Source organism: Antennarius striatus, chromosome 7 (genome assembly GCF_040054535.1).
Source record: "Antennarius striatus isolate MH-2024 chromosome 7, ASM4005453v1, whole genome shotgun sequence".
In the NCBI taxonomy this organism is placed as follows: domain Eukaryota; kingdom Metazoa; phylum Chordata; class Actinopteri; order Lophiiformes; family Antennariidae; genus Antennarius; species Antennarius striatus.
In genome coordinates, this window is record NC_090782.1 from 11,290,085 (window position 1) to 11,313,249 (window position 23,165).

Here is a 23,165-nt window from a genome sequence, read left to right on the forward strand (position 1 = left end):
ATCTCATAATGCAGTAATGCTTGCGGCCTCTTATTCCAACATTTCTAGCTAATGGCATGAAATGTGGACACACAGTAGACTTGGCCTGCGTTTTACAACCTGATGCCGTGTGTTGACATGGTGAATTTGAGCCTACTGTCTGCTGTTCTTACATATGTGTCATCGTTTGTGAACACTGTTTTAAAAAGCCTGTCTGGACAGGTAAGACTTCCATCTGGAGCTAAAAGCTGCTTGTAATATATGTTGAACTTGATCTGAACTATATCAAACCCACTATTTAGTTAACATTAAAACATTCTACTGTATTAACTCTGTTCTATAAGGAAAATGTCAGAAATCACTTTGTGATGACATGAGACTATAAATGATAAAATAAGCTCCCTGTATGACTGCTTTCTCGACCCATTTTACACAGCTGCACATGTGTGAATTTTTCTATTAAAGGTTCTGCAGCCATCCATACTTGAGCTACAGTCCACTGGACGGTGTTGTTTTTAGTAAATATGGGAATTCACTTGACATTTACCTGCATTACCTTTGTGACATATTATTACTACTTTTATTATTATTATCGCTGTGTCTTTTTCTTTGGTTTTGTAGGTTTGTCTGCGTAATCACTTGAGAAACCGTGTTGACAAAGGCCTAAGGGATTGAGATTGTTGGCTGTTGGCTTTGTGGGAATTCTCTCTGATTGCCAAAATAGAAGATCATAAAAACATGCCCACAGTTGATAAGAGGTTTAAAGTATTGGTTAAAAAACCTGGATCTAATTAAAATTCTTAACATTCCATTCATAACTCAGGTTATGCTTAAGGTCTTCATGGACTTAAAATCCTTAGGCTCAATAAACTTACATAATCCTGTTTTACACAAAGCAGCTGGGCATGCATCTCATCCATATGTGTCCTCTACCAGCTTTAATGTGGCAGAAAAACTTGTTTGCTTTTTCAGAACATACCAAGCACACTGAATAAAAGTCTCTGTTCATACACACTGTGATAAATCACGTGCAGGTAAACATGCTTTATCAATTATTGAATCCTTTGTATGCACTGGGCAGGATTTGACTGTTTTACTATTGCACAACTTTCAGAGCTAAGTTTATTCATGGAGAATATAATTATGAGCCTTGTGAGGAGACGTGTTCTACCTCCCACAAAGTTGGGTGTTTGTAGAAGTCAGGATATTAGAGGAAGGAATGCCAGCATTAATATGGAGGAGACAGAGAGAACAGCTCAGGGTGTGCTTTTGATTTCAATGTCCAGCGCTTATGCAGCATCTGAAATGCGACTTTTCTTTAGCCTTGATCTAATGTTAGGACATCTTCGTGGCTCAAAATTAAGTCCACCTATATTTTATCTTGAAATTCAGAAACAAAAGTTCACTTTAGGATGTTAAGTTTTAAATATTATCTTTAATGGAACTGTTTGTAGAGTAATGTAAATGTTTTCCCACAAAAGGTTTTTCAACTTGTATAAGAAGCCAAGGATGGCAAATGTTACCGGAGAAACCATCCAATGCATAAATAATGTGTACGAGAACTGAAGTAGATCCACAAAATTCAGATTTCAATTGGACACTGGCCCTGATAAAGTGACAAGTTCAGGAGAATATAAAACTGAGGTTATATTTAATGCCAGAATTGAGGTTGGCTCCCTAGGCAGTATCAAGGAGAAACTGTCACCTTAAAAAACACTTGCCATTTATATTAGTAATTCAGTGCTGTTTAACGGTTTTAGGTAAATTGGTAATGATTTTCTCTGTGCTCATCCTAGCTTAGCCTGTTAATAGGCTACTATTCACACCCTCACCATGAAGTATACCACTTAGACTGTTTGGATGTGTCATACTTCTTGCGGATATATGTATATTTATATGTCAAAACCTTTTATCCTCGTCTGACTGTTTTGTTATGTTAGAGATTTAAGGGAACAGACTGCTTACATTTCATCCTGAGGAGAGCATAAGTCTCTCTACCAGATTTCAGATGTGTGTTATCATTTCACTTCTTACTATATGAAATAAAATAATTTTGGCTTTTTTTTTAACTAGAAGAAAGTTAAAATAAGTGTCTAGCTCCCTTCACAAGCACCCTGTTGAATTGCAGTTGATGTTGATATGATGAATGAACAGGGTATGTGTTGAGGACCTGTGGTCTAAAATGACATTTTACCCTGAACTAGCACTAAAGGTGTTTGAAGGATAACGGCAAATACTGTTCTATTAGACACCTCATCTCCTCTGGTGCCTGCAGCCAGAACCTTGAACCCCACCAGAGGTCTGAGTTCAATGCCCTGTCAGCCTGCACAGGACATAAGTCAGCAGAAAAAGACACATTCTTGACCCTCACAGCAACCACATCCTTCCCTTCACATCCCACACAGAGGTGTGAGGCTATTTCTGAGGATCCTCAGTCCTCCAGGATGTCTGCACTGTGACTGATTGTAGAAGATGGTAAACAGAGGACATGGTATGCCTCATGCTGATTGAGCAGTCATGGTGAAATATGTTTAGAAAAGCACAATAATCCTTCTGCCCTCATCCTGTCAGAACACTGCCTTTATTTACAATTACATCTTATATCACAATGCATGACACTGACAGTTGTTGGGGTTTTTTTTTTTTACATTCTTATAAACTTAATTTTGTTTCATTTTACAGCAGTTTGTGGATAACACAAGTCAAGTATTGTCATCAACAATAGGCACCTTCTGACTGGTTTCACTCATCGTTTCATAATGCCTGCTCTGTTCTCCTGCACTGTGGCTGTTTGCTTTCTCTGAACTACCTCTGAGCTGACTTCTCCTTCTCATGTCTTTTCTGTAGGCAAAGAGCTGAAGAGTTTTCAGAGCAGTCTCGATTCAAATTTATTCTAGAGTTTAGAACTGTCTAAATACATATTTTTAACCTTACATGCTTTACACAAATGGAAATGAGAAAAATTGTTTAAACAAACTTCAAAGATTAAATTTGTCTTGTGACTTTTTATATCTATGGTCAACCCATTACATGAAACTATTCATATATCTTTGACTCTTTCCTCCACAGTGTCGTAGTCCTAAACTAGTGAGCTACACTCAGGGATGGGAGGGACGGGGAAGGGGGGGTCACTCAGTCCTGCAGACTATATTTATACGGACAAAATGCACCCAAAGCTGAAACTAGCCTTTACTAACTAAACTCAGTGATTTGAGAATCATTTGATAGAAACCACACTGCCAAGTTTCTGTGTGAAATTACGGATCCTTTTTAAAATGGAGATATGTATCCATGTATCCTTAGCAGATCTATTTCTGAAGTATTGAGAGAAGAAACATGGGTTTTTCCTGTCATACAGTTTGTGACTTGTACTCCAACACTTCAGAGATCTTACTTTAATCTTGCACGGCCCACAGCCACTAATTCACCCCTGTGAAAGATAAACAGTGTGATATATTTGGTGCTTACATGCTCCAGTTAAATATGTTCTAACTGGCGAGAATTATCCTCTAAGAGTGTTTCATGTGCATTTTAACACTCTAACCTCCTGCAGATGCATCAGGCGGTGACTCCGTTTCTCTACAGAATACATTACCAAATCAGGACCAACTCAGGAGTGCAGCCAGCAGTCATAAATGTCCTGGGTTTGCCCTACTGTAACCCCGCATTAAAATAGGTATTATGGAGAAATGAGAAGGGGCCCTGATTAGAGCTATCTGGGTTTTAGTTTCTTTGCTGAGGAGAAAGGCCATATAACACGTAATGGTCTGTAAATGTACACATACCTCTGCAGTTGAGTCATGTTCCCTCTCTCACACTTTTGGTGGAGGGCTGATAATCAGCTGCAGAGCTTGACTTTGTCTCTTAATGTGCCCACTTCTATGTTGCGTGTCTTTCCCTACTGAATTGTGTGGTCGATGACTTTTATCTGTCTCTCCATCAGTGTGAGGGAAGCACTGACCTTCAGGGTTGGGCTATCTAACACTTCAGAGGCTTTTGCTCAGTTTAACGTCTTCTGATAGGTGGGTCGTCTGGAGATTCCCCAACAATAGCAACCCATAGCTTCAGCACATTGTGCACTGTTCACTGCACTTCCCTTTGACTGATGTGTTATTCCAGGTGTCCGCTCTCAAACAAACACAATAGGGTTACATTTTTCATACCACTGGCTTGGACAGGAGCGTTTGAATTATTTTCATGGCTTTTGATCCTTTTTTTTTTCTTCTTTCCTGCTGTTAACTTTGAGAAACCAAGTTCTCTCTTTGTTACCAAATAAAATACACCAAGAGCATAAACAAGAAAACGAAGAAATCTTAGTTTTCATGCTGAACTTGATTTCTACAAGGATTGGACTTAATTAGTACTACATTAATTCATGTAATTCAAAGTTGAGCATTCAAGATTTAAAAATCAGTTCTGGTTAGTTAGTATTTTAGAGGAGAGATAATTTGCCACCATATTTGTCTCTTTTGAATATGTTTTTGTTTTAGATGCTGCCTAAATAGCACAGGATATTTTTTTATTTGAGGGATTATATATAGATTTATTAAAATAAACAGCTTTTATTTCTCTCATGGCTCGGAGAGATGCAAACAAGACCAGACAATAACCTGTAAAACCCACAAACAGTAGGGTTCTGAAGTACTGAGAAGCAGCAAGTACCAGCAAGGTGAGGTAGCGTGAGGTTATGCAATCACATCGTTGGTGTGTATCCATTCACGGTCTGTGACACCCAAGTAACCAGGTTTAAGGAACTTTATTTAACTTTTTTAGTGTTTAGACAACATTTGGTGATGGCGCACTTGGTAGCGCTGTTGCTGCATAGAAAGGCGGTTATGGATTCGCGTCCCGCCCTGAGCGGAGTTTGCATGTTCTCCGACAGTGAATGAAGCGGTTGTGAAAATGAATGAATGAACGAATGAACTGCATTTAGTGAAGGTTAGGGCATAAGAAGCAGAAATACTCCCACAGAAACACGCAGCAAAGCTTGTGTCATACAGGAACCGTATTACTAATTTCTCTGGCATTGGGGCACAAATCCAACTAGATTGTGAAATCTGTTACCTTCAACAAAGCCAATGGCAAACGTGTCTTTAGCCGTCACCTGTGAGATTATGCTGCATGTGTTGTCAGACTTACTTACTGCTGCGTAAACCCACCATTGATTGTTGAAATGTCATTTGACCTTTTTCTGCTGGTCGTTGGGTTTGTTTTTCCTGAGGTGGGGCAGCAGGTCATTTCTATAAATGTCTTTGAAAGATGCTCCACACTGTAGTTTTCACCTGCTAGCATGCATTTGTCTGCCTTAGGATAATAGTGTGTTGTCCTTCACTTGATAATAGTGGGTTCAGGCAGCCTGTAGATGTATTGCTTTTATGTTCTGGCAGTGGTTCTGCATTACTGCCAGAGGCAGCTCAAAACAGGGGAAAGCATTTTTATGACAAAATGGTAGTCAGGCATACAAATGAGATGTTTTTTAGTTTTTTAATCTTAAAAGGTTAATACCCAGCCCTTATTTGGATGCTTCATTTATTTATTAGTGCTTCAAGTGTAAAATAGTAATTTTTTACACGTAAGAAAAATAGTAAGTTTTTTAAAATCCCTTTTTGTTGTATTGTGATTAGTATGGTATGTTGTTGTTATTTGATTTGAATAAGGCTAAAAGAATATAATATAACAATACTGTAGACTCTGTACTGCCAAAAAGACAGTAATTTAATATAACTTATTACTATCAGTCTATTTCAGAGGTGCAGTATGTTATTAATTGACAGAAAGTGGGTGGTGTTGGAAGCTTGATTACCATACCACTGTCATAGATATTTGCTGACTTGCTAGTTTGCTGGGACAAAATGGTTTCGTTTGGTATCTCACCAAAAGAGTGTTTAATGCCCTGTTTTCTGTCTGCTGTGTTTATCTCCAGGTTGAGGAGGGCAGCAAGGCAGCTGCAGTGAATCTCCAGGTGGGAGACGAGCTTGTCAACATCAACGAGATTCCCCTGAGCGGCTACAGACAGGAGGCTATCTGCCTGGTGAAAGGCTCCCACAAGAACCTCAGCCTGGTGGTGAAAAGGTTAGGAACCAGTTCCTGTGCTCTGTACTTCCACATATGCCGCTTTCACCCTCCCAAGCTTACAGGTCACCGTGGTTACATCTCTAACAATCCTTGATGGTGGAGTGGTGGAGACGGGGATGATGGCCCTCTCATCTGTTACGCTTCATGTTGTATTCATGAGCTAGCTGTCAGTCTGTTGCACCTGTAAGCTATCACTGCTGAGCTGTTGCTAGCAGGATGGTCCTGTTTTACAAGGTTACACTGGGTTGCAGGGGTTTATGTCAGTTATTCATGATCAAGCTGCAAAAATTTAGATGTTTTGGTTGACATCATGTTCCCTTAGGCGGGTATAGGAAGAACAAGTCAGGGCTAGTTTAGTGTAAATGAATCTTTATGGCATTGTTGTTGTTTTTTCTCATGGAGATGCTAATTTCTAATTTGCAACATTTTCTTTACTGTACTTCATTTCTGACACTGTTGAATTGTAGGCCTGCTTCAGTCTGTCATAAGCCAGTCCTTGTGACCTACTGATCCCAAGCTATTGTTTCTAGTATTTATTTTAAATAAAGTTATACTCTACTCTAGCGTTCATGTCTTGTTTATCAGATGAATCATTTGTCAACTTAGTCATGAAGGCCTTGTTATAAATGGCCTTGCTGTATGTGAAACATTGGACCTATTGTCTATCTGTGCTTCAGTCTATATTGTATCATGTCTTAACGCAACCCCTGACCAAATCCATCTGTACAAGAAAGTCCAATCACCATTTGTCTCTCCACGAGGTTGTAGCTGTGAGACTGACTGACTGACTGATGGGGTTTCACTCTCAACAGGCGAGTGTATTATAAGTTCTGGAAACAAGGAAACATAAGTGTAGATTTGATTGTTTTGAATGGATATGATTAAAACAAATTCTCTCATTGAGCTTAGAACTATGAGGAGTTAAGCATGAAAAACTTGAACACTTTTGGTCCCTACATATATGAGATGACATATGTGAGACCATAGTTTTGACCTCTACATATTTGAGTTTGTCTTTTATCATTGACTTGGGTTTGGATCGGGTGAAAAAAATGTTAAAAAATACAGTATTAAAAAAGTGGTTGAATTACAGACTCTTGATACAGTAATTTACTCATATTGGTGCTGCCACTAATCAAATTTGAATGAATGAAATAATTACTGAACACTTTAATAATCCCAAAGGGAAATTTGTCACCCCATTCTCAAAGACCTGAGCATAGCAGGCTATAAAAAACATGTGTGTCAGGGTTCGGTAGGTTTAGGGTGTGACTGGTCTGATGCACAAGCAAAAACCAGTTTTATGTCGAGCAAACCAGCCAACAGACAGGTGGGAATGAAAGTATGCTGCTAGTTTAAAATGGCAGTTTAACTGACCGCTACAAGTTAGTGGAAGTATGCACACAGTCATGTTAGAATACTCCCACTGACTCCCACCAAAGAGAGCTGTCATCAGAAACAAGATGGTACGAGTTAAGTGTTATGTTCACATTACAATACTAATGTTTTTATCATCCTGTTAAAGTTACATTTAACTTTTAATAGTCTAAACACTTTCTGTATTCAAATTTAATGCCCAGTAGAAATTCAGCTAAGACATGAGCACTGAAGCTGCTAACAAGGCTCCTGATCTCTGAACATCTATAGGAATATAAAACTCAGTGAAATCCTTATTAGACAACCTTTTCAAGATGGCATGAATATACTTTAATGAAAAATAAGAAGAAGAACCAAATATATGAAGGGAGCAAACTGGCGAGATGCAAGGACGTGACAAAGGAGTGATACGGTATGATGACCTCTTATTATTTGCCTAACTGTAAACAGAGAGATTTAGGTAGAAAGAAGCAGCAATTAACAGCTAATTACATTTAAACACACAAAAGAAAATAGAAACTGTCTTGAAGTCATGGAGACAGTGTGAGGTCTGAAGCTGCTTTTCTGAGTGGAGGATGGGATCATCTGTCATGTAACAGGGAGGGTACTGATTACTATTTATATAGTATTTTGTTCTTCATAATCGCTGATTGACGCGTATCTTAGATGCAACTGACGCCTTAACCTGTGGAACACTTGCCTTCTTTTTAAATGCACTTGTTTGTTTGTTGTGTGTAAATAAATGAGGGCGTTGTAGAAAAGGGTCTTCATGCCTTTCATCTCTTTAATTGCGAGGCTCCATCTGCACTGGAAATATAGTTGCTGCCATCTTCTATCACTTTGCAGGAGGCTGAAATTCTTATTGTTTTCTATATTTCAATTAAAACTTAGAAGAAATATAGATTGAATTGCTGTTGTGAAAAATAAAACATGACGTGGCAGTTTTCCTGACAGATCCCAGTGATGCTAGTCTGCTGTTTATGGGCTCAATGTGAGCAGTTGATGACTCAAGTGCAGGACTTAGTCATAAAATATAGTCTGGTCCAGTCTAGTGTTCAGCTAATCAAACCTGCCAACATTTCTTACTCAAGCCTAGCCCTAATCCAAGTAATTACGTATCAGGAAAGTCAAACTTGTGCCATGTGTCACAGAGAACCTTTCACAAGACTGAATGTGGCCCTGCCTCCTGCATAGCATCCAGAGTGTCATGTTTAATACAACACAGAAACGTATACATTCACCAGCATAAAGATGGACATATTTGAATATATTGATGTGTAAAAATACACATCTGTGTGGAGTTCGGATAAATGAAACCCTTTTCCGTTTTTAAGTCATATATCTCTAGCCACAGACTTTAAAATGGAGATTCTGACAGAGCAGGGAAGTAAATACTGGGTAGATTTATGGTCAGGATAGCAGAAGGTATTGTCATTTCGCTATGTCTGTAATTGTGAATGGAGAGTCATTTCCTTTCAAGGACGGGTGCTATTGTTCATTTTGCATTTTAAACAGACTTCGTCCTGTGAGACTCCGTCTACCTCCGGAAGAGGTTTTAATGTTTACCATTGCGTATGACTAGCAGTACCCAGACAGAGCCCTTGTAATGGATGGTAGCTTTATCTGTGCCTCAGCATGTTAGGTGTAAACCGGGAAACCTTTCCTCACCCTTCTTTCTATCTGAGGGATAAGTTTGGATAGTTGAACCGGGATCAGGAAGCTGTCAGAACCTGCTATTGTCTACAGGTGTGACCGCACAAAGGAGGAGCTTCTTTTATTTTGCATGCAGTGACTAATGTGAGATTATTGGTGTAATGTCTTGGGAGCAGGAAGAGGCGAGGCTTCTCAAACACCTCATACAGAACTGATAGGTGTGGTTATCTGTGGGAAAGCATCAAGTGGTCTTTGCAAACACTTCAACAAAACCATCATACTCTCTTTCAGTCTGTCAGATGAGGACTTTTTTTCAGTATTTGGTAGAAACAAATGACATTGACAACACATACGGTGGTCTTTGGTCCCAGAATCTGCTGAAACAGATTCTGAAATAGATTCTGGGGCCATTGTAAAACAAATAGTTTTTTCATTTGTCCTTAGTTTTGACGTTACGGAACTCGAGCCTTCTGCTTAGAAGTGCTCACACTGTATTGTCCAACTCTCTAGTTTGGCTTAGAGGGGATATTGTGAGCTCCAGGATCCCCATTGTTAAGTTTCCCTTTCTTTCCATAAACATGAGGCATTTGCAGTAAATGCAACCAACAGCAGAGTGAATCATTAAACTTTACCAGATGCAGCTCGACACATGTTGTAGCATTTGGTTTCCCCCTTCTGGCACTGTTATGGAAGTACTGTGGATACCACCATAACTCATTATCTTTTCAAAGATAAAATATGTTTCTAGTCTCATGAAATCAAATACAGTACTTTAATTCCATACAGCATGTGGCTGTTTTAGATGCTTTAGACCACCAAAGATGCTTAGAGCACAATGGAATTATGCCTGCAAAATGTTATCAGCCTAGCTTATAGTTTGAGATTGCAGGAGGGTTGCAGAGTTACTGCTCTGTTTTTCTAAAATAGTCTGCATTGCATGTTTGAAATGCTTTACATTCATTCCTGCTGTAAGTCCATTTAATGAAATTCTTTGACTCTCAGCTGAGGAAATCAGAGTTTAGAGATTTCATTGTAGTCTTGTTTTAATTTGCAGTCCTTGATTTATTTTTGGTTTGTTCCAAGGTAGCTTGATTGATGTAGCTGTAACTACAGGAAGAAGATTTCAATCACACACAGTCTTTGGGACTGTTGCTTAATCTGTGATGACTACAGTTAATGTCTTTATTATTTGTTCTTGCTGCTTGGCTTGCATGAGAGTTTGAGTAAGGACTCGTTAAGACCTGGTATTTACTGTCATCAGATCACAAAAAGGATATGTCTAAATACAGGTGTGAGTACACCTAAGACACATTAATGACCCATTTGAGTTCACTCAGAAAACGTTCACTTCCAAACTAATAACTGTAATATTCACAGATTTTCTGAACCATGTTGATGTTTTTGAGACTATTGTGCCAGAAACATCTCAGTCAATCTCTCAGTCAAGCTATAACAAAATGTAAATTATTAGCCCTTCATTCTAATGTCTGCACTCAAAAAACAAAGCTGTTTTTTTTCCTTGTGTGGCATTTTGCTGCACCATCGCTGTATCTGTGTTACTTGATGTCTGATGTGTGTCTCACCTGACATGTAGTCGCTGTTTTAAACCCACTGTTTCCAGTGATTTAACCTTATTCACTGAATTATTTTTTTAAAAAAAAAAAGACAGAATCGGTCAGGAGATTTTGTATACCTTGTCTACAACTAATTTTTAATTGTTTCATATTTTTTGCAAAATCAGAAAATATTTTATAAAATAAATTTCTGTTTTTAAACCACTGTGGTGCACAGATTTATATGTGTATATCCAGCAGCATGGAGAGAGCAAGTCATACCTGATCACGTCAGATGACTGCAGAGATGAATTACTCTGCCATGTATGAACTGACTGGTCTGTTGAGGATGTTAACACCACAGCAGGTTTTAAGTGGCAGGTGGTTGGTAAACTTGTACACTCTCTCTGAAACGCTGATTGGACATGAACTAGAATGGCGTTTGAGACACCGGACCTGGAGCACTTTATTATAGGGACATAGTTCAAAACCTCAATGTCAGACAGAAAATTTCCAGGTGTTTCTGGGTTGTGGGTCAGTGCAGACAACTGGTGACTTGACAACTGGAATGCCACTCTTCCCAGGAATGTGCTGGTCATTACATGTAGCTCACGGTTCACCTCTCTCGCCCGGAACATGACTGGTTTGATTGTAGGTCTGCTGAAGAGGGCCATTGTCGGACCCTCAGGGACCAATTGGAATCCACTGGCTCACCTGCAAAGTGCAGGTTGGGTGCATGAAGCCTCTACCTTGTACTGTACATACTTTATTTTGTGCAAATACTATAGAGCAGTAAATACATCCACCTGGTTTGGAATGAATGCTGACTGCTCTTCTCACAACAGATCAGACATTTTTGTGGGGGTTTTTATGCTATAGTGATCCCTGTAGGGAAATCCATTTTCCACCCTTATATATTCCATACACATATATAAAGGCTGTAGCACACACACACACACACACACACACACACACACACACACACACACACACACACACACACACACACAAAAGGCTTAGGAATGCAAATTGGGAGAACATGATGGTAGAGCTGTGGGCAGCCACATATCGCCCAACGAGCAACTTGTGGAGGTCGTACCTTGCTCAAGGGCATCTCGGCACGGCTCAGGAACTGGATGCTTTCCAGCTACCAGTTAATGCTCCGTACTCCATACGCTCCATACAGCCACCCTCTGGTCCCCAAGCCAAGACCTAAAAGAAAGAAATAAACTTTTATTGTCATCATACAATCATACAAAAGAATTTCAAGGCTAGATGGAGAGTTGGTCCTCAGCCACTGTATCATGGAGTAAAATCCAGTCAGACATGGAGAGAACATGCAAACTGTACACAGAAAGGCCGTGTTGAAAAAACTGGGGTTTGAACCCATGACCTTCTTGCTGTGAAGCAACACTGCTAACCACTATACCAACATGCCGCCAATCCCAAAAAGTCAGGAACTATTTCAACAAACTTGAAAATGTCCTGCTGTACTGGAGTGACCACAGTTAGCGAAAAGGCCAAGAAGCGATAGTGGGCTGAGCTACTGCCGTCCCTTTTTTCTTGAACATGTGTGTTGTTGTTCTTCTTCTTGTTCTTCGTCTTGTTCTTCTTTGTCGTATTCTTTTTCGTCTTCCCCTACCCACAACCATTTTTACTAGTCTACTTGCCTGTTATCAGATGTATGTATCGTTAAATTGACAAAGAAACAAACATGACTGGGATTATTTTGATCATTCAAATTCAAAACAGAAAAGTTAAAGTATGGCATTTGTTAAAAAATGAAAAGGTTAAAGTTAGAATTTAAAAACCAGTTTGAAAGGAACAAATAATATTTGTATAATATGTAATATATTTGCTTAATAAAGGTTACCAAATAGACTGTATCTGTCAGTAAAAGGGTCAAATACTATTTAATTTGACTTTATTTCTCACATTTTTGTAATAGGTACTTTCTTAGCTGAAATCGAGCCAGCTAGCTGATATTGGCAAATTGAGGCTGATCAATGTGCAAATGCCAAGAAAGCAGAGCTGTCAAACTTGTGAAGGTATCTTTACTTTTCATGCATTTAAAGTAATTCAATATTGATCTTTGATAAAATCAAAAATCCCAAACTTATTAAAGCAATTGCTCTGAAATCAGTTTCACTCCAAGGATGCACAGGTTTTGACATTATTGAAAATCTGTTGGATTTTCATCTGTAGAAAGCTGTGTTCTATTTTCCATGTATTCCCAACACCCCTGCTTGGATAGTTCATTATCCCGGGCTTTGAGGAAACAAGGTGCCACCCCAGAGAGCAACTTGTTGCCATAGTAATGGTAGAAATGCATGTCTGCCAAGCAAAAGGGGAGATGTGAAGAGAAGAGTCTGGTATTAGCATATTAACCTCCCAGAGCCAATGAGACGAGGCGGGCTGGAGGAATACTCTGAGGGGACTGGCTGTGACAAAAGCCCTCCTCCTTCTCCTCCACCCCTTCTCTGGGGTAACCGCCCCGTAAACCTGATGGAGATCTGCCCTCTGTCCAAACTAATTCTGCTCAAAGAACTTTTTAGATATGGCCATTCTGTGCTGAATATTATGCTTTTAAGGTGTTTATTCGAGTATGTTTGGAGGTAGTGGGTTTGCAGTGATATGATGGTCTGACCACAGCCACCTGTATGTCGCTTTATTTTAGCCCGTCTTTGAGGTATCAGTGCGATGTGGGGTCTGACCACACAGACACGACCAGACTCACTCCAAATCTGCTCTTGAGTCTTTTACTGTTGTGTGGATTACACATTTTCTTTTTGGTCCATTTTAATCTCCTACATCCAGATATTTGGTGAGTCAATATGAAAATGATTTGATATGTTAATCACTTCTTCTTTTTTTTTGCATTTTCCAACCTATGACTCATAAGTTTGAAAGAACTCCCACCAGTGAATGACTGGGTGGCATATTGAAGCTTCCTTTGTTTGGTTTCGTGACCATAATACTCTGTTATTCTTCTAACTGTTCTTATCTGATCAGCATGAGGTCATCCATCATTTAGGTTAAGCCATGATCAGAAAGATTGCACTGCAAAACCAGACACAGATTAATCTTGGAGTGAAAAGGCTTATAAATTTTCTGTATAAATCCATGAAATGCAGTATTGATTCATTTGTTAATAGTTTGTCTTGAAGTGTAACAAGTTTTTCTGTTGGCATTTGGATGTATGTTGTATGTATATACATGTTTGTTTCTTTTTGAATGTGGACTGGTTGGTACCGGAGACAGGGCTCTGAACTGATCAGTCGGAAAACAATCTCTCCCCTGCCCCCCAGCTAACTGATTCACTTTCCTAGCATATCTGTGTTGGTCCAGCTGTAGCCCTGACGATAGGCCTAATAAAACTGGCTTCATTTGCATACCAATAGCAGGCGCCATGTGTGGCTAGCGCGTAGTGCCCTAGAAACACAGACTGTGAGGAGACAAGGAAAACTGTTCCCTATGTTGGATTTTCTTTGTCCTCTAAATAGGCTTTAACTCTAATCCACAATTAATTTTGTGAAATTGTTCTACTTCATCTAGATTAATTAAATCAGTCTGGATCTGAAAATTCTGAGTCCATGAAATGAGGGGTGAATAAAAATATTCTTAATGAAATGTTATTCATTTCACCCACTAGTTGTTCTCAGGTCTTCTTCTGAAGGAAATTGTTGTTTGGACCTCTTGTCATCAGATCACTGAAGGCCTTTAGACAAGGTGACAGAAGGGGCAGGACCTCCTGACCTCACAGCTTTTGTGCGGCAGGTCCAGAGTCCTGTGAGATCATGAGCCAGTAAAGCTTTGTCTAAAATATTTTACTAGTATAACCACAAAATTTCCCAATTGTGTTTCTGTAAAGATTGGTGTAATGTATATACATACATATAACATAAAATGAAACAAAGAAGAAATCTACAAGTGGTTGAAAAATTCGATTTGCGTTAGGTGTTTCTTTGAAAGATGATAGAAGCTGGTTTGTAAATTCGTACATGAAGTCAAATTACAGAAAAACAAGCTAAGTCTATACGTAGACCTAGAATTTTTCACGAATTTAATTTGCTGATGTAGAAAATAAGATGCCAAGTTTCCTTGATAAAATATCCAAAATATATCCAAATATTGTTTGTCATTCAGTGTTTATTCCGTGGGTGAGTCCCTTCTGTTAAATGATGTAAGTTTTCAGCCTCATTGAAGGTAGAATTGCTTCCAGTGAGGCAGACGACAGCTTGGACTGAGGGGTGATGTGGCTGATCTGATTGTGTAAGAGATTCTCCATTCTGTTAAGCCCCCTGCCTCACGCTGGGCTTCTCTTCCCCCTGGGACCATATGGCAAAGTCTGAGCACAACTCGCTCACCTCAGCTATTTAGTGCTAAAATAATAGGTATGAAGAGAGAGAGGGAGCTGTGTCTGATTTTATCTGTTCGTTTTTCATTGTTTATTTTCTTTTCATATTTATTTCACTGTTTGAACTCATGTAATTGCGTAAGTTTGACCAGAAGAGGGAGTTGTAACACAATGTATCATGTCACGCTTACACTTCTGCAGCGGGTGTATAACTGTCCTACGAATTTATACTATTAACTCTTTTTAATCAGAGGAGATCAACAAAACGTCTGTCCCAGTGATTTTCTGATGCACTAATCTCCAAAGGCCTTTTTGAGATATCAGTGGTGCTCATGTGCCAAATACCAGGTGCTCTGTCTTCTATTGTGAGTCCACACAATTGACGGTGAGCTCTTAGTGTTTGTGTTCCTTCCCCTGCTGCCCAGGAATATGAAAACGGATTTTGTAAGTCACAAAATGCCCTCAGAGAATGACGTGCATGTGGCAAGAAGCTTTCTTACGAAGATTTTGCGAAGTTCAATGAGGTAACAGTCGTGTTCAAGGCTTCATCATAATCAGTAGTACCAACTCTCCTAGTCCTGCTGACTGTGCTCATCTCATAATCAAGTTAATAATTCATCTGGTAATCATATCATATTCATTTCCCTAACAGTAACTTACCCTTGCCATTAGTCTTGTGGTTCATGCCATCAGATGAATGATGTGCATTTCTTCTGTGCCGCATGCAAAACACCTGTCTGTCTATGACATGTTTAGACATGTTTGTGTCTCTGTTAATGAAGAAATTAATTAGTATTTGAGTGTCATTTTATGCTGGTATGTTCTGTTCACATCTCTTTACATGCAATTCAGAAAAAATCGCTTTAAGGGGTAGGTTTGCTAGCTTGCAATAACAGAAACTTTGTGTACAGGAACATACTGTTAGTGTCTAGTCTCTAATCCAGGCTGTGTTTTTTGCTCTATCTGCAGGAGGAATGAACCCATAAGCAGGCCTCACTCTTGGCACTCCACCAAGTTCAATGAAAGTCAGTCGGAGTCTGCCAAAACGCAGTCTCCACACATGCCAGACTGGCACACCAGATATGATGCAAGGTAACCAGTAAAACTTGAAGTTTGCGTCTATTGGCTCAGTATTGAATATCAAGCAGCTAAAATCAGAAGTGTATGAGTATGATTTATGGCTATGAGAGGAGTGAATCCAGAATTCAATCCCATTATTAATAACTTGATTAACAATAAATCTGTTTTTAGGGGAGACAAGGTTCATGTTTGTAGTCATTTGATCCTTTGCTTCAACCTTCAGCTCATCCTCAACCGATCTTTCGTCTGGCTGGGAGCAGACAAACCTACGCAGAGTCTCTGATCAGTTCAGCTCTCTGGGCAGTATGGACAGTTTAGAACATGCCCCGCACTCGTATCCTACCGGTCAGCTGTCACCTGCAAAATCCAACAACAGCATGGAGCATCTTGGAGGAGGGAAGCGAGACTCTGCCTACAGCTCCTTCTCCACCAGCTCTGGAACACCAGACTATACGTTGTCAAAGAGCAATACGGCCTCAACAGAGAACATGCTCAATAAATTCAGTCAGTGGGATGCTGGAGGAAAGCAGAACACTGGTAGAAACAGTCAGATTGTGATTGAGGGAGTCAAACAAGAAGACAGGCTGCCATACTTTCAGATGCCAGGAGTGAGCACAGGCGGCGAGGGTCCACAGACTGAGGACTTGGCTGGTTCCCGCCACTCCACGTCAAATAGAACCAGCTTTGGACCTGTTTGGCATGTCCCTGAAAAAAAGAGGACTACTTCCCCCTCTCCTCCACCACCCCTTCCACCTGCACGCAGCGACAGCTTTAATGCAACAAAGGTACATGAAAGGGGGCTTGTTATAGGTCAGTCTGAAGGAACTGAATCACATGTTTCCTTTAAGGCTTCCAATGAAAATCGCCGCAGCCACAACCTATCCCCAAAAACTGACAATGTTTTTTACACTTCATCCGATAAAACAGGTCTTAAGCAGTTTGTCTCAAACAAGCAGTTCTCTCTGTCCAGCAGTGACGTTCGACAGGGCCAGCCCTCCCATCAAAGGCATCATAGTGACAAAAGCACTTTTTATTCACAGCCCTGGACCACATCTGTACCAAAGCCACAGAACGTAGGTGTCCACTATTCTAGCATGCAGGTACTGCCTACCAATGGTTCTCCACAACATTTTGGCCAAAACCATAGAAAGAATTTAAGCACCTCCTTGTCTCCCACAGCCACTGACCAAAACTCTGACATCAGTGGACAAAGTCGTTATTACTGTGTCACAACATGTTTGCCTACACAGCCAGGAAAATCAGAGGACATGAAGAGTGCTACAAGCACAGACCTGGGGCAGACTGGAAATGAACAGAACTCCCTTTGCCCACAGACAAAATCAAAGTACAGTCTGCCTCAGCAGCACTCCTCGCACATTAAAGACAGTAATGGACACATCAAGCAACAAGGATTTTGTGTACTGGAAAAGTCTACACCTATGTCCAGTTGTGATGACAGGGCATTCCAGAGAGGTCAAAACACACAAAATACAGACGCGCAGTTTGTGAGTTATCGTTCAGGCAAACAGTCTGAACAGCGCAGGTCTCAGCCTCTGCAACATAGAGAATTACCCCAAGATATCAGACGTCCCTGCCAAGGGAGCAACAAGATCTGCTCCCAGGCCACTCCAATGCTACACTCTCTGTTTATGGATGATGCAGATCCAGTGGCAGCCGACCCAGACCCTGAGTTCTTTGAGAGCAAGCAGGTGAGACGCAGTGAACGATTTGCCACCACACTAAGGAATGAGATTCAGATGAGAAAAGCAAAGATGCAGAAAAGTAAGAGTGCAGCTACCCTTCCTGGTAGTGAAGTTGAGACGGAAGGCAATCAGGGTGTCTGGAAGTCCACGGAAAAAAACACGCCAACCTCTGCTGAAGGCACCTTCAGCAATACCTATAAAGTTAATCTGAAGGAAGCACAAGCAAGGGTGCTCATGGCTACATCTTTTAGAAGAAAAGACCTGGAACCTGTTTTACTTGAGCACCCTGTGGCAGAAGCCTTGTCCAATTACCCCCCCTCGATGCTAACTAGCAAAGATGCTACTCCAGTGCCAAATGTCTTGGAGCCTTTCATGAGTAAATCAGTGCAAGCCAGTGGTCAGGTAAGTCGAATTGGTGGTCGGAAGCGTTTTCCTGCTGAGAAGAAGGTGAGGTCTTTCTCTGAACCTGATAAAATCCATGAAATTGGGGTGAAGGAAGATCCCACGCACAATCAAAATGCAAGCTCCTCACTAGGTGAACAGAAGCTTTTTATAGAAAGTGGGAAATCTGCTTTCTCCAGTCACAATCCACCTCAGAGCCATACCAAGAGCCCCACAGATACCAAGGTCAGAAGTCTTTCCACAACCAGTGAAACAGGGCCAGAAATGTTGAAAGACACCAGGAGCAGAGAACACACTGAAGAGCCTTATTCCACAGATAAGCTGTCTTTCCTAAACCAACAAAGACTGGGCACATTTGCTGAATATGAAGCGAAGTGGAATATACAGAAAAGCAAACCTGCAACTATATCCTCTGCCCGCTATCCATCAGCTGATAACATCCTTGATCCAGGACCAGACGAAAGAACCCAAACTACCTGTTTCCATGAGAGATCCCGATCATCTCCTTCATCTAACATGTCTAGCCAGGTGAGAAAAGATTATTAGACATGTATAAAAAAAAAAACTTAAACAGGCATTTCATTTGGTCTAGAGACAGTGTCACTGAGGAAAAGACAGGAGACAGAGCTGGAGGTAGCAGAGATTAAGATGCTGAGGTTCTCTTTGGGAGTGACCAGGAAGGATAGGATCAGGAATGAGTACATCAGAGGGACAGCACATGTTATAGAGGTTTTGGAGATAAAGTCAGAGAGGCAAGACTGAGATGGTTTGGACATGTCCAGAGGAGAGATAGTGAATATATTGGTAGAAGGATGCTGAGTTTTGAACTGCCAGGCAGGAGGCCTAGAGGAAGACCAAAGAGGAGGTTTATGGATGTAGTGAGAGAGGACATGAAGGTAGTTGGTGTGAGAGAAGAGGATGCAGAAGACAGGGTTAGATGGAGGCAACTAATCTGCTGTGGCGAAGGAAAAAGCCGAAAGAAATGAGGAACAGGCATTTTATTGGAAAAATAGAAGAATGGTCTCTTGGTTGTTGTAACTTAGCTTTTGTAGCTTAAATGTTTTAACACAATCAAGTCCTCAAATGGCTTCACATTTCAAATATACAAACATACTGAGTGAAGTGAAAGGAGAAAAGGAAAGAGCCAAGTCAAATATTAATCCATGTTTGTTCATATGACACACCCTTAGCTTAAGGAAAGGAGAGTACCATCAACCTGCTTTTTTCACAACTGTAAGCTAGAAACCTTCAACGTGAGTTTGGAAACATAATCAACAAAAGACAGGAACTTTGATCTTTGAATGACTTGAAGACTTTTCTTTGGATTATTTGGATGGTTTTCTATCACTAACATTGTGTTTGTTCAATTCCAATCCCTTCAAAGGCTGAGATGGAATATTCCCAGACTGAGAGTGAACCTACTGAACCACTCAACTCTACTACAAGGTGAGTACATTTCATTTGTTCTAGGCAATACAGCAATATCTTTTTTTCAGTGGGACTATGTTTGGTCTCAGTGTCCAATAGCCATATTTTTCCTTTGCTATTGGTTTCTGGCATTTTGGATATTCTGAAGTTCTCTCAGAGTTAACAACTGGACATTTGTTCTTTGTATTTATTTTTTGTCTGTACTTATTGTGGGGTTGTTGTGTTTCTACTACAGAGTTTCATCAATAATAGAGTACTGTAAAGTAGTAGAGGAACAGTGAAGTCTTTGTAATCTGTGGCAGCATACCAGTGGCACTGCCTTGGTGCAGCTGTGACAACATAAGTCGTATCTCTGGCTGCGCTCTGTGTCGTCTAGAGAAGGCTCACTGGCCTAGGCAAAGCAGCTGACCTCGTTTGAGACAGTGAGGAAGTGTTCCGCCATCTGTCAGAATGTAATGAGGACTGGAGTTCTGAAGGCATGGATTTATCATGGTTATAGTTTCTAGCCATAACCATCATATGGTTGTGGATGGAAAAGGTTCAACAGATATTGGATGAAATGTCATGAAATTCTGTAGAGACATTCATTTTCCACCATGAGGTTTACGTTAAGAACTGGGAAATGGATTGCTTTAAAACTTGGTCAACTATTATTGATCCTGTAATTAAAAATCCAGTAAACTTGTCTTTTGAACCAAACAATATAACGACATTTCCCTTGAGCATCAGACTAATAGCTTGCTAAAGAGACAAACTGAAGTGACGAACATAGAATTTGCGTCTTCATTTGTTGGTTGGTGTACACTAGGTTCACATCTGGATGGAGGGGTTGGTGCAGGGATCTCTTTCCACTTGATGTAGCATTTTCTCTAACTATGGAAAAAAAAGATTCCATGGAACTTGAGCATGAGTCAGGCAAGTTAAGCAGACACGTAACATTACTCGACCTTCATGGAGTTTGCACACTGCTGGCTGCCATGCATATGAACAGATGTAGGTGTAGGAGAAGAATAGAGTCACCCAAGAGCTATAGACAGGATAACCTTCAATCACAACTCACAAAAATCCCCTAATATACTTTTTTGAGAATTGAGAAACATTTAAACCTAGATGATAAAATAATTTTATGAACTCATAAATAACTTTGGTTTGGCCACTTTAGATTAAGTCTTCCTCTTTCGTGACTGATTTATGGGAGGGATAGCAGAGGTAGCACATAGCATTAATGTGATATCATGTTACCAAATGAAAAGCGTCAATATTATATTTACATTTTTAACTGCATGGTGATGTGGGAGCAATGACTTCATGGTTTGTAACCAGTTATTCAGGAGTCTTAATGCATTACCGCCCACAGGTGAAACTCATTCATGGGTGTAGAGTGTCTCATCTTGTGCAACCTCATTGTAGGGCCAACCCCATATGACACTCACATTTGCATGACAGGAACAATAAAGAGGATGTTATTGTCATTGAGAAGTCAGGGAGATGAGTGTATGGAGGTGCGCCCCACCCACGTGGTGTCATGGATATGAGCGTAAAGAGATACCAACAGGTGGCTTCAGTCATTTTCATCAGACGCTAAACGCCTGCTTTTACTTCTCTTCCACGGAAATTACAGCAGTAGTACATGGGGTGAGTCAGGACAATACTTTAATTTTTAGATTAGTTTAACAGGCTGTGCTTGAATCTGTTCTATATTTATTTTGACTAATTTTCTAGCATGGCTTTTTATTTATTCAAATATATTTGCATCCTGTTTTACAAGTAACAGTGTAGTTGTAAATTCTAGTTTAATAAAAGGTTGTGATGGCTATAGTGTTTGAACTTCTTTTGAGGAGCTCCAGCATCTAGACAAGAATTTACCTCCATTAAGTCTTCTTAACGTCACTGAACTTATAGTATTTATATATCTACATTTATTAGTAATGCTCCCATGGTAGTTTGAGTCTCATAATATTGACCACGAAAGTCTACCCCTAGAATCACATGGTATCTGGCCATAACTTTTTGAGTAATCCTGCAGACAGACAAGCTAGTGGATGCCCTTAAAAATGAGACTGTATCCATAAAAATTACTGTGTTACCAGTTATTGTTGTGTGTCCAGGTTAATTACTAGTGTCATATTTTACATAAATAAGTGTGATTTGTGAACTACCTTGAATTTGCTGTCACTGTGGCAGCATAACTCGTATTTGTCCTACTAGATACTGCAGTAATAACACCGGCTCTCCATGTGATGGAGTTCTGAGGTGTGATGGAGGGTGGGAGCTGTAGCAGCAGTTGTGACCAACAGATGCTTTTCGGCATCTGTCAGTCACAGCGCTGTGTCTTGTGACCACAAAGTCAGTACAGTTAATCAAAGCAGTGTGATGTGTGTGTCGGAGTGCTCTCAATTCAATTTGTATGTGACCACACAGAAGCGTTTTCTGTGGCCTTGAAGTATTTGATGGTTTTGTGGGTTTTCGCCTTACAGTTCACATCTAATGACATCATTACATGTCACTGTGTTACAAACTAGATTACAGACTACATACTGGTTCAGATCTTTTTCTAATGTGATCTCAAACATTAAACTAGCTTTACCTACAAAGAGTTAAAAACTGCAAGTATGATTCAGGCAGGAAAAAGTGATTCAATCTTGCTTCTCTACATTGGAAGATTATTTCTCTCTACGCTGACTTGTGGGTACTGAAGTATTCATCAGGCCGCCAGCTGAATAGTTACCAAGGAAGAGTCGTGCCGTAGGGAAGGAGACGTGTGTGTTGTCGCACTGGTATAATCACAGTGGCTGCTGGTGAGATGAATACAGCTTTTGCCACAGTGTATTATTTGATTTAGCTGCAGATGATAGTTGGTGCTGCCTGGCTTTTACACTGTGTAATTTAAAGCTTTCTATTGTGTTTCTCAGGCTCCCTGACAGAGCACTTGGTGACTGCATATTTAGAGAAAAGTCTGTGGAGTTTGAACATTACCCAGCACCACCCCCTCCGCCCATGATGGGAGCCAGCCCTGACAGCAGACACAGAACTGCCCCTGCAGCGGTGAACCACAGACCATCATCTATTTCTCACAGTCTCACAGAGTCGGCCCTCCCTCACCCAGAGGAACACCACCACACTGAGCCTCCGTCCGGGCCCAGGAAGAAGTCCTTTGCACTGGAGAAGTCGCCTCCACCCAGATTCCCAGAGGTTGACTCCCTCAAGTCCCTCAGTGGTTCCCAGAGCGAGGGCTTCACCCACTGCTCTCCTAACCCTGACCCCAAGTCCGTCTTTGTAACTAACCTCGCTGCAAAGGGTGATTCTGAGCAAGTCAGAGGACTGGAGGACAAAGGACAAGGGGCAGTTCATCATCTATCAACGTCCAATCTTCAGCCTGGCTTCTCTCCCCCAGCTTCCTCCCACAGACCTTCAGGGCTGGCCACTATGGAGGGGCAGCGCTCTCCATCTCCACAGTTTTTTCCTCAGAGACTCAGTGACAAGCCGCCAGCCTCTCTACCGGATGAACATTCAAACAGGTAAACTTTTTTTGTTTGTTCACATTTTTATTGCTGCGAC

General features: G+C 40.6%; 1 protein-coding gene across 3 annotated transcripts in view; it reads left to right on the forward strand.

The window, feature by feature from the left end:
* The window catches only part of shroom2a (shroom family member 2a), a 32,779-nt gene that overhangs the window by 5,806 nt on the left and 3,808 nt on the right, over window positions 1–23,165 (forward strand). For 2 of the 3 annotated variants that reach the window (XM_068319823.1, XM_068319824.1), the window contains 5 exons: window positions 5,903–6,051; window positions 15,964–16,086; window positions 16,298–18,707; window positions 19,564–19,625; window positions 22,520–23,125. In XM_068319823.1, the coding sequence (XP_068175924.1) occupies window positions 5,903–6,051; window positions 15,964–16,086; window positions 16,298–18,707; window positions 19,564–19,625; window positions 22,520–23,125 (3,350 nt within the window). Of the gene's footprint in view, window positions 1–5,902; window positions 6,052–13,338; window positions 13,462–15,963; window positions 16,087–16,297; window positions 18,708–19,563; window positions 19,626–22,519; window positions 23,126–23,165 lie in introns of those variants that run through there. The other variant, XM_068319825.1, reaches the window with a different exon arrangement.